Source organism: Urocampus carinirostris, chromosome 13 (assembly GCF_059441175.1).
Source record: "Urocampus carinirostris isolate Australia breed hairy pipefish chromosome 13, RoL_Ucar_1.0, whole genome shotgun sequence".
NCBI lineage: Eukaryota > Metazoa > Chordata > Actinopteri > Syngnathiformes > Syngnathidae > Urocampus > Urocampus carinirostris.
In genome coordinates, this window is record NC_142361.1 from 23,566,721 (window position 1) to 23,584,317 (window position 17,597).

General features: G+C 37.0%; 1 protein-coding gene across 6 annotated transcripts in view; it reads left to right on the forward strand.

The window, feature by feature from the left end:
• The window catches only part of foxn2a (forkhead box N2a), an 80,261-nt gene extending 63,853 nt beyond the window's left edge, over positions 1 to 16,408 (forward strand). For 4 of the 6 annotated variants that reach the window (XM_088351653.1, XM_088351652.1, XM_088351654.1 and 1 more), the window contains exons 3-6: positions 5,726 to 5,850; positions 7,276 to 7,325; positions 9,499 to 9,567; positions 10,414 to 16,408. In XM_088351653.1, the coding sequence (XP_088207779.1) occupies positions 5,726 to 5,850; positions 7,276 to 7,325; positions 9,499 to 9,567; positions 10,414 to 10,832 (663 nt within the window). In that variant the 3' untranslated portion in view covers positions 10,833 to 16,408. The remainder of the gene's footprint in view (positions 1 to 5,725; positions 5,851 to 7,275; positions 7,326 to 9,498; positions 9,568 to 10,413) is intronic. The other 2 variants (XR_015852522.1, XM_088351656.1) reach the window with 2 other exon arrangements.
• Positions 16,409 to 17,597: the final 1,189 nt, after the last annotated feature.

Below are 17,597 nucleotides of genomic sequence, written 5' to 3' on the forward strand. Positions count from 1 at the left end.
ACAATGAGCATTACTAGTCAAAACAAGCCACTGGCCTCCCATGGACTGTCTTTTGTAGTTGTGCAATATTGAAAACAGAATAAAATAATCAACCAGTAAGGCAGGGAACAAACTTAAAATAACAAAAACATATAGTCATTACTACTTATATGGAATACACGTGTATATGATGAAATAACACTGTAAATGATTGTAGGTATAAAAGGGGGGGGGGGTTGATTACGTTTGTTGTGACGTGACTTGAGCTGGTCAAGTGGAGTAACTGGTGGATGCAAAGGAGGGAGGGGACAACAGTTTGAAATGAAAAATAATTTTAAAACTTCCACTTGCAAGGATTGTTGAAGAGGATTTCCTTTCTTTAGTCAACTTCTTACTTTCAATAATAGTTCTAATGTCAATTGGTTACCGCCATGCAAATAAGTGAACGTAGCCGTTGGTGCGCCTTCTTCTTCATATTTCTTGATGATCGCAAGCTTCGTTATCATGGTTACCATGATTCCGCTTGTCCCTTTCGCATGTCACTGCAAGCCTGGGACCCATAAATACAGTATTGTATCACCAAAGTGCAGTCTTTACAAAGGACACCAGATTTTGAACTGAATGAAGAGAAATACATAGTGGAAGGAAATTCAGCAAATAGCATATCAAGATTTCAACGATGTTGTGACGCAAACCAATAGCAAACCAGCATTTCATATGGCGCCAGCCAATAGCAGTTGGGTATATTAGTGACGTCATATGCATGAACACTGCACAGTATGAATTTTACGTTTTGCGCCATTCAAAGGCATTTGTTGTTGATGCCATATAGTAGGAGAAAAGCTTTAAAGAGGGGCAACACCATAAGGTGAAAACGTCATAAAATGGGGTCTTCCGTATCCCGGGGTCCAATGTTCAGATTATTGCTCCATGTGTTTGTCGCACTTAAAATTCCAGTCGCCATAATCATTTATTTAAGCGTATCCTTAAATAGTGTGGCTCATGTGACAATGTCAGCCACATAATGGCAGCACAGTCTCCTCGACTGTGATAAGACTGGAATTTCATCCAAGAGGTCACAGCTACAAAGGAAATGCAAACAAAGCGCAGTAAGAAAGATTTTGCATGTGCGAGGAATGCGACTTTAGACGAAGATTTGACTTGATAAATTTTTGGAAAGAACTCGTAAGAGGTCATCTCAAGGCGATGGGATTAATGAAGAATGCAAATCGAGATCAGATGAAAGTAAACCAACAGACAAGAGAATAGAATTGTCTTCATTGTCATTGATTACAACGTTGTGTGGTGGATGGTTGGGTGAATCGTATAACCACTAGGGTTGTGGGGGCCTGTAGTGTGTCTTTGGCTAGTACAGCCTGGTGGCACCCATCCCTCACCAAGCCAACAAATGTTTCCATCCGGTCCTGAACTGGGGACCTTTCACATGTTAGCCGTATGTGCTAATTGTTAATATTATGACAGTGTTTTAGTTAAAACTGTAGTTGCTACTAATCAAACTACTCTTAGTTAGAAGTCAATTAATTGCATGACAGTTTATAACTATCTAAGTATGAAATATATTTATTACTGTATAACCCGCACTCATGTAAAATAGGCACCCCTAATTTTTTATTAAAAATCATTGTGAAATTTTGTTTGACCTTTTCTCAGCTCTAAGAAAGTATATTAAATGACAAACGTTGTGTTATATGCTTGGCCATGATTAAAATAATTGATTGACAAGGTGAACTATGAACAAAATACCAAGACAACATTTATAATGTATTTATTTCATGTCCTTCAAAGTCCAATTCATCACTCGGTACACCACAGAGTTGTTTCCCTGGTCTCTTTTGCGTTTATTTACATCTTTAGGGATGACTTTTAACATTTGTCTGTGGTACCATAAATAGAACTGTGAAAATTAGATAAAATCAAATACCTTTTCGTTTGTCATCGATATCACTGGTGGTCTAGTAGTAAGGATTTGGCGCTCTCACCGCCACAATCCAGGTTCGAGTCCTGTTGCATTGCGATTGTTTTCGGCGAAATGTTTGAATGATCAATCATTGCACGAATATAGTATCGTACTACAGTGAAACCTCGTGTATAATGTGCACCCAAAGTTATTTTTTTGGTCAAAAATACACGTTTTTGAGACGATTCAATACGGTAATATTAGCAGTGTTTTTTGTTACTAATACAAACAAATATATACTACTTATAATACCATTAAATTACTGTTTTTGTACGGAGGTTCGGATTAAAAAGTCTGCACGCCGTAGTTCGCCCATTCATATTTCTATGGGGAATGCACACCAAGGGGCACTGGGGACAAGAGTGGCACCAAAACAACAACAAATTAATTTTAGCAGTACCTTTTAAACCATTTTAGATGTATATTATTATTACATTTTTACCCTTTTTATATTTCAAGCTAAAATAAAGTGCACTTGTGCGGCCGTGATCAATTATCCCCAATCCCATATTGTTGCGCACTGAGATTGGGAAAGGGCAATTTTGTCTGAGGTTCTGGCCCACCTTAAATGAAATGCAAGTTTATGACCCCAAGATCCATTATCCCCAGTCGACAATTGCTGAGAGCTGAGGCCCAAAGATCAAATTTGTGTCATGCGTGCCAGCTCTTTTTTTGTTGTTGTTGTTCTTTCAGCCTAAAATAAACAGCACCCATGCGACCGCTATCCGTTATCCCTGGTAGACTTGCTGCAAGCAGGGACCGGCAGAGCACACTTTTGTTGTGCTTGGTGATGGGGCTGCACGATTAACCAAAATCAAATCAATATCGTGATGTGACATGGAAATTGCTGTTCTTTCAAGAATTTATATTTCCATGTTTGTGTTTTTTCCTCTTAGAGTTTTTGGCCAACCGAGATTGTCACAGTTTAAATTTAAACGCCGCCTCCCAATCAGAGGCAAATCTTAACTGCGCTAGCCAGAAAGGCAAATTGAGTGTGAGGTGAGGCAAATTTTCCAAGTAGCACCCAATGCTACATGCCAACTTAAGTCCACAGACAACCCTATCAAAGTTTCCCAGGAGAGGGCGCTGTTTTCTTAATGTTAAAGCATGTCACTATGACTAAGTACTCACGCAAAAAAAAAACTCGCACAGAAAATGCCTTTTTTTTTAAAAAAAAGAAAGAAAATGGTGTTCTGAAAAACCACTATTAAGTTTCTTTCCCAAAATCGTGCAGTATTACTTTGTGGCTCCTTTTTTGCCTGACTGTATTTCTGCCTAAAATAAATTGCACTTGTGAAACCGCTATCCATTATCCCTGCCGCAACCGTCAGAAGTCACTTTCGTGAGGAGAAAACAACAACACCAACACATAACCTTAAGCAGTACTTTTTTTAACCATTTCATACATATATTGCCATTATATTTCTACCATTTTCATTCGGCAGGCCTTATTACCAAGCTTATGTGGTCTTTCGGGATGTAGTTTGGCCATCCATTGGTCTAAAAGCACTCTTCTACAGTCTGAACAGTCGTTGAATTATTCAATATCCATGCTTGCATTTTAGACGGTGACTCACACCCTTAGACTGTTTTCCGCAAGTTCAGGTAGGCACAAAACGCTTGCCAAATTGTTCTTCCCTATGAGTTTCGGACATGTGACCGGGAGTTCCGGCTGCTCGTGTGATATTTGTTCTCGGCAGGGAGGTTAGCACTTCCCGAGTAGCAAGATGGAAGTAGCGCAAGTCACTCAGCATGCAGGTACGCAGCGTGAGCGCTCGCTCCGCTGACAGACTAGCACCAGTTTCTCATGACACTAGCTGCTGGTTTCCGTTGCCATGGAGACATTTCCTTCTTCCTGCATCGAGGGACGGGTTGGTAATGTGAGTCAAGGTTATTTCTCTGAACCTCCCTCGCTTTGCTCCCTCAGACTGGGCAACAATACGCCGACATCACACAATGTGACGGTTAACACACACCGGACTAAAAGATTACTTCGAAGCAGAGCGTGTGGAGAAACTTTGTTAAAAATTGCAGGGTGGACAAATTAATTCATAGAGATTGAATTTTTATAAGCCTTAAAATAAGACTTTCTATTCAATATGACTCATAGCTGGGAGCCAGATAAACAAACCCCGTGCAGAAAGTAGGTCTGTGATGCTAGACTTATCCTGTTGTTACTTTAAGCCCCAGTTTGTGTTATATAGCAACCCCTAGTGGTGTAAAAATACTTCATTCATTCAAACCACATGTGTCGTAACTTGTATTTTCTCTTGTACTGTGAATCCGGCTTAGTATTTGCTTGAAAGACATCTCCTATCTCAATTTCTGGTAGCTTGAGTAGCTATTTATTATATATAATATACTGTATATGCATAGTGACATAGTTTTCTTTCAACTGAATAATAAATCAAAACAGCCCAGAGAATCGTCAGCTGCTCTCTGCCCAGTCTGGAGGACATTGCCTGCTCTCGCTACCTCAGCAGAGCAGAAAACATCATCATGGACTTTTCTCACCCCGGCCACCACCTCTTCGACCTGCTGCCTTCCGGCAAGCGCTACAGGTCACACAAAGCAAAAACAAACAGACTCAGAGACAGTTTCTTCCCCACAGCCATTACCACCCTAAACAGACACCGCACAAAAAAACTGAAAACTGTTGCAAAAAACTACCTCACACGATTGTAAAATGGTACTCACGTACATGCTGTCTGCACTATGTTTGTTCACTGCTCAAAACAGACACCGCACAAAAAAAACTGAAAACTTGTGCCAACACTACCTCATACGAATATAATGGTACTCATGTCTATGTTCTTGCACATGTCGACTGCACTACGTTTACTGCTCACCTTGCACAATGTCTGACCATTTCCTTTTTTCTGCACTATGTTGTCTATGTTTGCACCAATGCATATGCTGACTATTTTTTGCACTATGATGACTTTGCACCAAATGCAATATTGCACAACCCTTACGATACCAACGGTATCACGACAACACTGTATGTAACATCCCACATGCCGACATTTCTTGTGTAAATACCATGTAAATTATAACTATAGCCTTATCCCCCTTGCTTTATAACCTTATATTCTCTGTTCCTTTATCTTCTTGTCTCATACCTCACTGTGAATGTGTAAAACTGGAGTGTCATGCCCAATTTCGTTGTCACAATATGTTAACCCATTTTGTAACAATGACAATAAAGGTATATTCTATTCTATTCTATTCTATTCTAAATGAATTCACGGTTACTTTACTTGAAGGAGTGGTATTTTACATTCCATTTACATTTAGTTACAACAGAAACTTAGAAGACAGCCATTACGCTGATGTGGCTCTCGGTTAAAATGAGTTTGACACCCCTGAATTAAACTATTGATTTAAATGATAAGTAAAACACATCTCATATACATAATTTTTTAAAACCATTAGGCTTAGAAATTTGTAATTTTGTTATGCAACTTAAGCGCCCTTTAAAATATTGATTTCATGCTCGTACTTGCAGTTTTCTGCTACTGTAGCTTGAAAATTGTGAAAGTAAGAAAACTACTGTTTCAAATACCACCCAACCCCCCCAAAAAAGATATAAAAAAAGAGTTTATCTGAGCTCATCTTCAAAATCCACATGTGTGCACGCGCTACACAAGCAGCTTGATAGGGGCTGCAATGATGATTTAAGCCATAAGATTGCTTTAGCAAGTAGAAAATTATCAAAATTCCAGACGGCACCTTTAATTTTCTTTTCCTGTTTTGCTATAATTGCAGGCCAACGGAAAAGGTTCCCTATGGTGCGTGGATCCCGAATACCGGCCCAACCTGATCCAAGCCCTGAAGAAGCAGCACTTTCCCGCCGCACATGCCTTCTGTACACCGCCCGCCTCCCCGCCCAGGTAAAACCCCCTTACACATTTCATTGTAATAAATTTTTCCAGGATGTGACGATGCAGGAAATTGTTCTCAGTCAACGGACGCGTTTTATGGTGTCATTTTGATGATTTGTATTTCGTAAAACTCAAGTACAGTAGACCTTCTGGGATATGACAATAATCTGTTTTGAGATTGGGATCTCAAAGTGAAATTGCCTTATAGGGATGTGAACCTATGGTGATGGCTAACTAATGCCTTCTTAAACCTTTGTACTCCGAATAAAAAACATTGAAATAACAAGATAATGTAACATATTTCCGGAGAATAAGCAGACACTTGTGTTTCAACCTTGCGGTTAGTGCAGAAATGCTGCTAATCTATGCATGTTTTGCTAATCTCGTGGCTCCCTGGTGTTTTTTAAAAAATGTTTTAAAATGGACAGAACCGAGACAAGACAAGACATCCACATGATGGTGACAAGGAGTCATGTAAAGTGAATCCTGTCCTTAATCCTTACACTTAACGTGCAATAAATCTGCAAGATTATTTTCAAAATTAGAGTTTGACGGTACCAAAGTTATTTGTAAAAACAAAAAACAAAAAAATTAAAAAATTATATATATATATATATATATATATATATATATATATATATATATATATCAAGTTGGTTGGACCCCTTAACCACTGAGGTCATAGGGGCACCTCCTGTGGTGTGCCTTGGGCAAGCACAGCCTGGTGGCGCCCATCCCTCTCCAGGCCAACATCTTTTTTCATCCCTGATGTAATCCCTGACAAAAACAAGGGATTATCGCGCATGCAAAGGAAAAAAAAACCTTTTAGTTACATTTAGTGTGATGGATTTGAGCTGGTACAGTGGAGTTAGAGGGTGGATGCTGAGAGGGGAGTAGCTGGTGGATTTAAAATAAAAATATTGAGGGTCGTAATATGTGTGCCATCTTTGTATTCCTCGATAATTGAATGCTTCTTTTCCATGGCTAGCATTTTTCATTCTCCCTGAGCCTCAAATTAGATAGAGTACAAACAAATACGCATTGTATTGCCAACTCGCAGATTCTTTACAAAGTACATTTGATTCTAGATAGAAAGACAAAGGCGTTGTGGGAGGTAGTTCTGCCAATATTTTATCTATTTTCTTGATCCCGTGATGCAAACTAAGAGCAGACCAGCATTTTGTATGGTGTCGACAAATAGCATCTTAGAAACTATCATACAAACAATCACTGCACGTAAAACATTAGGCACGTTAAGTTATTTGGTGCTGACTTAGTATAGTGGGCAAAATGCCATGAAAAGGTGTGAAAAAACATCTTACTCCCCACTGTAAAGTAAAAATGCTCCAAGGCGGAGAGGCTTCACCCATGGGTCTACCGTAAAATGCTTGATTGTTTCTTACTGTTTTTATTATTTTTGCATCTCCCCTCCAGTGCCTCCTCACCCCCTCGCCATCTCTTTCTGCAAGGTTGCTCCTTTAAAGGTGAGTCCGAGCTCCCGGTCTTTTGTGTGCTGACGCGCATTGTGGCGAGCTTGTGAATGTATCACAGTCGTGGTGCTTTTTGCGCATTTCACGGAACATCCAGCATCCCCCTCCCCTCCACAATTCTTAGTTTGATTTATTATTTTCAAGTCATTGATGCCTCACGTGGTCCATTGGACGCCTCAGCTTCTCAGCTTTAGCCGTTCTCTTTGCCTCTTCGATTTGTAACCTTGACAACAGGCGAGAGGTTCCGCCGCTGCTGAGTGCAGAGCACTCAATCTTGCTGTAATCATTAATAATTTAGAGCCCCCCCCCCCTCAAGAAGTGAGCCATGAGGCTTTTAGACAGTTTGTCAGGTCTGAGAAAACGGGATGCAGGTCTCCCCTAACACTGGCATCAAGTTTTATTCTGCTTTGTTTTTGACGCCCGATACGTCCCAAAAACATTTTTGGGGGTCACTCAGTACATCTGATGCACTAATCTGAACTAATTAATGGCAGTGAAAACCCTCAATATCTTAATTTTTGGGCTTCTCCCAGTTAGTGTTTGTATTAATTTGATAGTGCTTTCAAAAGTTAACCCTTTAAAGCATCGAAGCCTTAACTCTTAGGTTAACGCTTGATTTAAAGCTTTCAAAACTTAACAGTTAGCAGTAACGTAGCTAAGGCTACTTTGACGCTAGATTTGGCTTTAAACAAGGGTTGTTTTAAGAGTTAATGCTCAAAAGTTAGTTTCCACTCTTGAGTTAACTCTTGATTAAAAGCTTTAAAGTAATTCAACTCAAATATTAGCATTAACATTGATTTAATGTTTAACTGGGTGATTTTAAGACATAAAGCTTTAACTTTGAAAACACAGCTTTAGATTTGACTGTGTTGAGATTAATATTTAATTACAGTCAAAAGTTAAAGCTTTAAATCGTTAACTGTGACTTAAAGTTTCAAAACTTAAACTCTTGATTAGGAGCTGCAAAGAGTTAGCAATGGCATTGCTAAAGCTGCTTTAACACACAAAACAGTTGGCATTAAAGTGTTAAAGTCAAGAGTTTATTTAGGAGTTAAAGCTCTAAAATATATGAGAGTTCTTGAAATTTTCCAGGGTTTGGATTGATGATGTTTCGAAGGACACGAAAAAATCTTGAAGTGTGACTTAAGGCATCAAAGATTTAACTCTGAAGTTAACTCTCTATCGGGAAATTTAAAGCTGCCTTAACTCACAAGTTAGTATTGATATTGCTGAATATGCCCTAACACAAGTGTTAAGCAAGAGTTAATCTAAAGCTTTAAATGCGGAGTTATTTTAGGAGTTAAAGCTTTGACTTCAATGAGAGTGCTAGTTTGACTGTTGAGATTTATACTGTGTGTAGTGATTTTAAATGTTTAAGCTTTAAGTCCGTAACTGGAACTTAAAGCGTCAAATTTTGTGTTAAAGCGTAAACTCTTGAGTTAACTCTTGATAAAAATGTTTTCAAATGTTTTAATTTAGGAGTGAGCTTAGCACTATGGTTTGTTTCAAAATATTTTCGGAGTTATTTCATCTAAATTCATTAATGGGGAAGGTAACCCCCTTAAATCTTTTCAATATCATTTATTGGAACTTCTTTTCTGAAGTGTTTTGATCCATATTTTAGTGCTGTTAAAAGCTAAAGCTTTAAATCCATAACTGTGTCATAACTTGGGAAGCTTTAAATTCACTCTGACTCAAAAGTTTGCGATAACATTACTAAAGCTGTTTGAACTCAAGAGTTAATTTTGAAACTTCACATCATGTGTTCAAATAAGAGTTATGCTTTAATGTTTGCAGCATTAAATGTGATAAGCAGCATCATCCACACATTTTTCTCCATCTCAGGATTTTTCCGTTTACTCCCTCTCTGTTGATTTAAAAACAAAACGTCATTGCAGTTGCTCTGCTAACAAGAAACCATAGCTGGCCTTTAAGAAATAGTCGTGCTCTGATTGGTCATTACCTAATTTCTGATGATTTTGCTCATACTTTCAAACAAGATTAGACCGATTTCTGTGCAGTGCCAGGCCACTTCCTCCTCAATGAAGAATTTTTTGGTGGCACAAAATGCAAATTAAGAGCTGGATTATGGAACAAAAAGATAAATAAGCTGGCTGAGTGTCCCAGCTTTCAGACTGACGGTCATGCATGTTCTCTCCTCTTGCAGAGTCTGATATTGATGCTGCCACTGCCATGATGCTCTTAAACTCTGCCCCAGGGCACCACGTTGACCCATGTAAGAGAGCCATACTTTCATCCTCCTCGCATACCATTGGCCCATCGCTTAGGTGTTTTTTCTTTTGTCCGCTGAGTCATTTCGGGATGCCTTTCTCATCTGAATGTTTACATGTCTGGTTCATTCAACCGAAAGAAATGGGAATCTGACAAAAACTCAAAATTTGGCTTTATTAATTATATTAAGTACGACATTTATCAGATCTGTCCTTGGCAATTACTGACAATAAAGCCCAATAATTGTTCGCAAGGATTTGTTTTACCCAATTTTGGGTTGTGGTGTACTTCCTACCCTTTACACAAATATTTTTGATATCTAAATTTCCCCTCACAAAACAGAATAGTTTAAAGAAAGACCAGAGTAAAAAAAATGGTCCTAGAAATGGCTTTAGGTTTTTTTGAATTTTTGCAGAAACAGCCATAATAAGAGTCACAAGTGCCATCTGTGTGGTCGGGAGCTGCACAATTAATTATTTACAGTTTAGAAAAATCCCCTTCATTAGGTTAATGAGCCTGATGTTTAAAAATCAACATAAACAAGTAATTAAAATTTTAAAAATGTAAATATAAAGCAAATACATAATTACATGAATGAGTTGTTAGAAACAGCCTCTTAAAACTCTTTAAGTAGCTAAAAATAAACAAATAAAAACATAAAAATAAATGAAATTAATAAATAAAATACTAATTAAAAATGAGGGACTCATCGACTGGATGTTGATGTATTGATTAGAAAAATGACTTCTGTTTGTAAACAGGCTCTTTATTTTCAAAGAACTAGAATTTAAACAAGGAACGCTCTTCAAATATCAGTTTCTCATTTCTGTCTCTTTTCCACTTCCGGCAGGCAATTCAGACGGCCCGTTGGACCTGTCGCGACCGGACTCGGTCCTGGTGAGCAGTGACCCAAAACAGGACCACAACTACAGCAGTGCCGCCCTGCAGCGCTGCTCGTCCCGGTCTTCCTCGTCCTCTTTGTCCTCATTGGACGAAGGAGGGTGCGATTCCCGTCGCGATTCCCGTCGAGCCGGCAGCGAGGGCTTCCACAGCGACGAAGACTCTGATCTCTGGGACGAGAGGGCCAAAGCGGCCCCTCGGCTCCTCAATTGGCCCGGTGCCGTGAAGCGGCCGAGGGGCGAAGTCAAGCCCGAGCTGGACGAGGAGCTCAAAGAGGCCGCCGGGTCTTTGCTTCACCTGGCCGGCATACGGAGCTGCGCCGAGGGCTCTAAACGACACGTCAAGAGCAACAAACTGCACAGGAAATAAAAAACACGGACCCCCTTAACCCCGAACCACTACTATGGAGGACCAACACTGCTGTATGTAGGAATAAATTTAGAAATACCTACAAACATATGCCATATGAATGAATGAACTCAAATAGATCACATAATGGCTAATTATATGACATAAATGTTATTTATATATGCATTTTGTCGTTTATTTATCCTGTGTGTATTTTCTCATTTAATTTCCCGTTTATTTTTCATGTAATTTGTTGAGTGAAAAGCTCAGCCAGTTCGACCCACCACCCTCATTTTTATATCATTTTGCTGAGACAAAATACATTATGTTTACGACAAAAAAATGACAAAATAAATACTAAAATAAATGATAAAATACACAATAAACGAAACACTGACAAAAGAATAAAATGACAAAATATTAGACAAAATACAGACAAAATAAATTATAAAATAAATACAGATATATATCTGACAAAATAAACAAAAGACAAAACACAAAAAAATAAATGAACACCTAAATACATGAATGACAAAATGCTTAACAAACAAAATAACGATACAAATAAATGACGAAATAAATAAATGACCAAATACATAAAAAAAAAATCAAATGCAGGACAAACTACACACCTAATTACGGCAAAATAAATACTGAAAAGGAACTAAGGACATAATACACGACTAAGTACCCGACACAATAGACAACGTAATACAACACAAAATAACCAACTAAATAAAAACCGAATGAAATACTAAAAAAAATACCAAAATAAATAAATGATGAAGTAGATACCGAAATAAATAGATGACAAAATACAAGATAAAATATACACAGAAATAATAAAAGACAAATTATACGACAAAATACACGACTTAATAAATACTGCATTAAATAAATGATGAAATAAATGGCAAATAACAGGACAAAATAAACAACATAATAAAGACAAAATAAAAAGAATTAAAATTTCACAATTATATATTTATGCTTATGAATAAATGGCATTTATACCATATTTATCTATTAAGTGATATATTTTTGCATTTATTTATTGATATGGCATATATTTGAAGCTATATGTGATGTATACACACATTTATTTCTACATTTGTCAGTATCGGTCGTCTATTCACCACCACTCCCCCCCCCCCCCAATCCCATTTTCAGCCTCTCTTCCCTCGCTTGTTTGGAATATCCACAGAATCGAATGGCAATAGTATTCTTCACACGGGAGAACAAAGCCATAGAAGACTTTTTCCAACTTAAGGGGGCATCACAACAAAAAGGGGGGACTGGATCCAAACAACCTGTCGAAAAAGACGATAGAGACTCAAAAGTTTGTTTTTCCTGCCGAAAACGGGGAAAAAAAGGTCTTTTTCTAACTGAAAAGCATTGCATGCTTCCTCCTCCAACTTGTATCCTCTTCCAAAAACGATCTACGTACCAACCAGTGCATGTTTGGAACGAAATACAACCGAGTTTTCCCTATTTTGTGCTATAAAAAAAAAACGGCACGGTTTGAAAAGGTGCCCTCTTGTGAGAGATGCAATAATGAATCCGCAACCTTAACTTTTTCGTTTTTCCGTGTTATTTAATGTTGTGACCTCTCCCGCTAGCCAAGCGTTATTGTCTTATAACACAAACGGGAAGATAGTATTTACTCTGCCACTGCCAAATTTTGACGATTTTCGGGATGCCAATCACTTCACTCACCTGTGTGTTTGGTATTTGTGTGCGTAGGATTTCCTCCATAGGTTTTCCTTTGTTTTTTGTTTGTTTTTTCGTCATTGTGTAAAATGGGGATTGAGGGGGGTTGCTAACCTTTTTTTGGTTTCCTTATTCCAAGGGTCAAAAATAACCCCAAACTGCTTGAAAATGGACTGATCCAAAGTGTAACAACAATTTGGGGGGTTTGCATAAAAAAGCTAACAAATTGTGTTATGTTTAAAAATTGAAGTGAAAGAAATAGTCATTTCGTGCCAAGAAGACCCCTCAAAATAGACCATACAAAACAAGCCCTAGAAATATCAGTTTCATATATAACATTTTTATAAATAGTCATATTTTTTTTAATTTAGTTAAAAACACCCTTAAAAATGAAATAAATGTTCTTAAGTTGGTCTGTTTAAAACTCCCCCAAAAATCTAATACATTTGTTATAACACAAAAAACTTTCGTTTTTAATATAATTTTTTGTTTTCCAAACCCCACAAACAGACTTTTTGTCTATAACCGGCCAAGTTTTGTTTCCAACCCCAAAGTTGAAAACCATGTAATTCGAATAACTTTCACATTTTTGTCAGTTTAAAACACCCCCAAAAAGATGTGTTCAATTTGTTTTGAACCCTAAAAATTATGTTGGTAATTTTGTCTAAAACCATCCACACAATTATGTCTTAATTAACAGCTACAAAAAAATGATAATTTTGGTGAAAACAACCCTAACATTTTAGTTTCCAACATCCCTTAAAATACAATAAATTTGTTTTAAATACCAAAAAGAAAATGACGGTTAGTAAATTAAAAGTGAGTTGATTTGTATAAAAGACCCTAAAAATTCCCCAAAGTTTGAGTTATTTTTTTGTCACAAATCAAGAAATAAGCTCATATTGTCCAAAACAAACACCGTAAAACTAATCATGTCTAAAACGATTCATTTTGTAGAAAAACAATTCTCCAAAACTAGGTCATTTAGCGTATAACCAGACATGCAATTTATGTTCGACTTTCAAGCTACAAAAGAAATGTTGATTTTATTGAAAACGACATTAAAATTTTAGGGATTTTGTGTCCAACCCGGTTGTTTCCCAACTTTTAATTTATTTTAAACACCAAAAAAAGATGTAATCAGCTAAAGAAATTGGGTCATATAGTACAATACAAGAGTGATTAGTCCAATTTTTGCCTTTTTTAAAAATAATCTAATTTGGGTTGTTTTTGACCCCTAGGTTTTTTTAGTGTGTACCTACTACCCATACCCCTAGTACTTAATATGTATTTTTTTTCTTATGATCTACCCCTCATGTCCGGTCGGCCGCTCTGTTTTTTTCCATCTTCTTTTTGTCTTGAGAACAAAAAAATAAGGAAGTAGCAAACCCCCCTCAAACTGCGAAAGAGGGTTTTATACCGTTATAGAAGTCGTCTCACTGTGGGAGGTTTAAAGCCATGTTAGGCTTTTTTTCCAATCGAAAATGTGGAAAACGAAACTATTGCCACGGTTTCCGTGCCAAACTTTCCAAGGTGCCACTCAAATTCGATCACGATACCACAAAGTAGTTGTAGATACGATAGTTTTCCCGTAAAGAGGGAAACTGACGCTACCGATTCTGTTTTCCGGCAGGATCACTTTTTGCATACACTGGTCTCATTTTGCTGTGAATCTTTATTTATAACGTTAATTTATCAGGTGAGAAGTATTTTGTCTTGCTCCGCTTTGATTTTTCTCTCTTGTGAATTTTTTTTTCTGCCAATCGTCTATCGAGCGGGTGTTTTATTTTTGTGCGTTTTTTGGGAAATTGAACTCACGACCGCCAGATTTTCTTTTGCTGCCAAAATTGTGAAAGCGGGCGTCGCGGAAATCACGATTCTCTCGTGTTGATGGATACCTTTGTCTTCATGGGTCTTGTTTGATTTAGTGTTTAGATTTTACTACTTTAAAACTACTGCCACTCATCGGTCATGCTTCCAAGAATTGGGGATGATTGTTGTTGTCACTGGAAATCGGAACGGACTTCTTCTGATTGTTAAGTTGTAGACCCTTTTGAGCGGAGTGGGGATCCAGTTTTCGTAGAGGAATGTTTTCCCGTTTTTTTTACATTTTATGTCCCCCCTTAAAATTTTAAACACACCATTCTGATTATAATTAATTTTGCAAAACGATACACAATAGACTAACTATAAAACGTAGTCAGAAACCTGTTAAAATCTGCAGTTCTTTGTTTTATGACCCTACCAGTCATAATTATTGAAGTTAGTGTCTCATGTAAATGAGCAATAACATATTTATGATTTTTTAAAATTGCATTATTGACAATCTTAAAATGCCTTTATGGATTATGATTGATTTATGACCCTGCATTTATTCATGCTAATAAGTTGTCATATTTATGGAAATGAGCTATCAAATAGGAATTATTATTAGTTGTTGTATTCTTGACTTTCTCTACATTTCTTTTGAAATTTGGGTATGGTCATAAATTGAACATATTCATTCAAATGAGTTAGGTAACTCTGATGCATGACTGAATGTGTTTCATGATTTGTGTTCCCGGGATTCCTTTAGGAATTATCATTGATCTATTACCCTACCTGTTGTATTAGTACGCATGAGTTGTGAAAATATGATTTATGACTATACTATTTGCATTTTTCACATTCCTGACATTCTTGATTATTGACATACATTTGGGTTTTATTAGGATGGTCAGAAACTGCATATAATACAGTTGTGAATCAAATCATTTTGGATAAATACTACCGGTAGGGTCATAAATCGGTCTTAATCCATAAGGAAATGCCTGGAATGCCAAGGATGTCTTAAATACAATGATAAATCATTTTCACCACCCATCTACATAAACACAAGATCAGGGTGATAAATCAATCACAGATGAAAGCAAATAAAGTCTCGAATGCAGTCTTAAATCTCATTTAATCACAAATTTTACTAAATATGTCATCTTGGGTCATGAAACAGTCATCTTCCATAAAGGAATGCCAGGAGTGCAAAGAATGTCTAAGATAGATGAAATCCTTTTCCCAGCACCCATCTCCATGAATAAAGAATATGCCTGGGAGGGTCATTAATCAATCATACATCATTGAAATAACAGAATTCAGGAATATCAAGAATGCAATAACTAGGTGTTGGTCACAATTTATCGTTAATTTACATAAAATTGAGAACTCAGTTGCATAGGTTTGACATGTACGGTCATAAATCTGCTGACTTTGACAGGTTTATGGCTCATTTTTCACAGGTAGTGTTATGTAGAATTTGAAACAAAACATATTTTAATCCATTTTGGCAATCGGCCATTTTGCCATTGCTTGCAAATGGAATCACACTTGCCGGTGGTCTCTGATTGGTTGCCCGACTCGGCAACTGTGATGTCATTTCAAGTCGGCGGTAAAGGACAAAATGGCCGCCACCGGATCTTTCAGCTGTTTTCTTGAAAAATATATAGATCAGAATACTGTGTTTACAAAAATAAGAAATGAGTACCATAAAAATTCAATTGGCCCCACCCGCTCCGGTTGTCTCTGTAGCACTTCAAAATAAAACGACACCACTGACGACACGCGATACCGATTGCGCTTTCGCCTGTAAGCTATGTTGGAATATCGGTCATGTGCTTTTTTTTTTAAAATTCAATTGCAAAAAAAATTGAGAAAAACTGCCAGCTCAGTATCAGTTGGTGTCTGCCATGGCTTTTGAATCGCCACACATTTTATTCTTTCTTTTTTTTTGTTTTTTTTTGTATGCTAACCTCTGTTGATAAAATGTTTATAAGATTTATTTTCGCCAAAGATATGCAATCGCATTATATATGGTATTACAAAACTATGAATAAAAACCTGTTCTTTTTAGCAGAGTCATGTTTTTCTGTATTTTTTTCTGATGAAGTATTGCTCAATAATATTTCACCATTGAGAAGTTATCCTTTCGATACCAGTTACCGATACCACTGTTTTGGAATAATTACCTTTAATCCCCGCAAAATATTTCACTCTTCTCTAGTTGCGAGTAGTTTCTAATTGAGATTGGCTACACTGGCTAGTATTGATACTTGAGAAAAATAAACACCGATACTTGGGACTGATATTCGCTCATCCTGATAAATTTTTATTCGTTTTTAAATTTTGTCTTTTAATGTTTTTTTGTGTGTTTTAATTAAATGTTTACTTTTTAAACATTAGATTTTTCATGTTTGCGTTTTTTAATTGTTATAGATAGTAAATTAGAACAGTATGCTATAGTAATACATCCAATGCTATAATGGCAATTTTGATTCCACTAATTTCTCAAAATTTCTAGTTGAGCTTGAGTACTAATATCTACAACAACAACCAATACTGGTATCAGCACCTACCTGGTACCGATTCACGCCCATCCTTAAATTTTTATGCTGGACGGATGATATTTCGAGTTGAGATCAGTTACTGTTATGAGTACAGATACATTTAAAACAAACTGGTGTCGCTGCTGATACCTGGTATCGACACTGGCCCATATCCTAAAAAATGTTCATAAAGGACTGATGAGATATTTAGTTCCAAGTATCTTATAATTGAGATCAGCTACTGTTGGGAGTACTGATATTAAAAAAAACTGCTATCGCTGCTCATACTGGTATCGACACTCGACCATCCAAATATGATTTTTAGTTCCAAGGAGTTTCGAGTTGAGATCAGATATCATCGCAAGAACCGATACTTTGAAAACAAATGGTTTTGCCAACGACACCTGATATCGATACTCACCCATCGATAATAATTTGTTATAAAAAACAGATTAGATTAAAAGTTTTAAGAAGTATCCAGCTTAGATGGGCTACTGTCACGTGTAAGGATAGTAGAAAAAAAAAGATACCCCACTGATGCTTGATATTGACATTCTAGTTGAGATCAGAGATTGCTGCAAGAAACAAACATTAAATGGTATTGCCAACTATATGTGGTATCGATACTCACCCATCCATAATATTTTTTTATAAAAGACAGATGAGATTACAAGTTTTAAGAGGTTTCTAGTTGAGATGGGCTACAGTCAGTGTGTGAGGA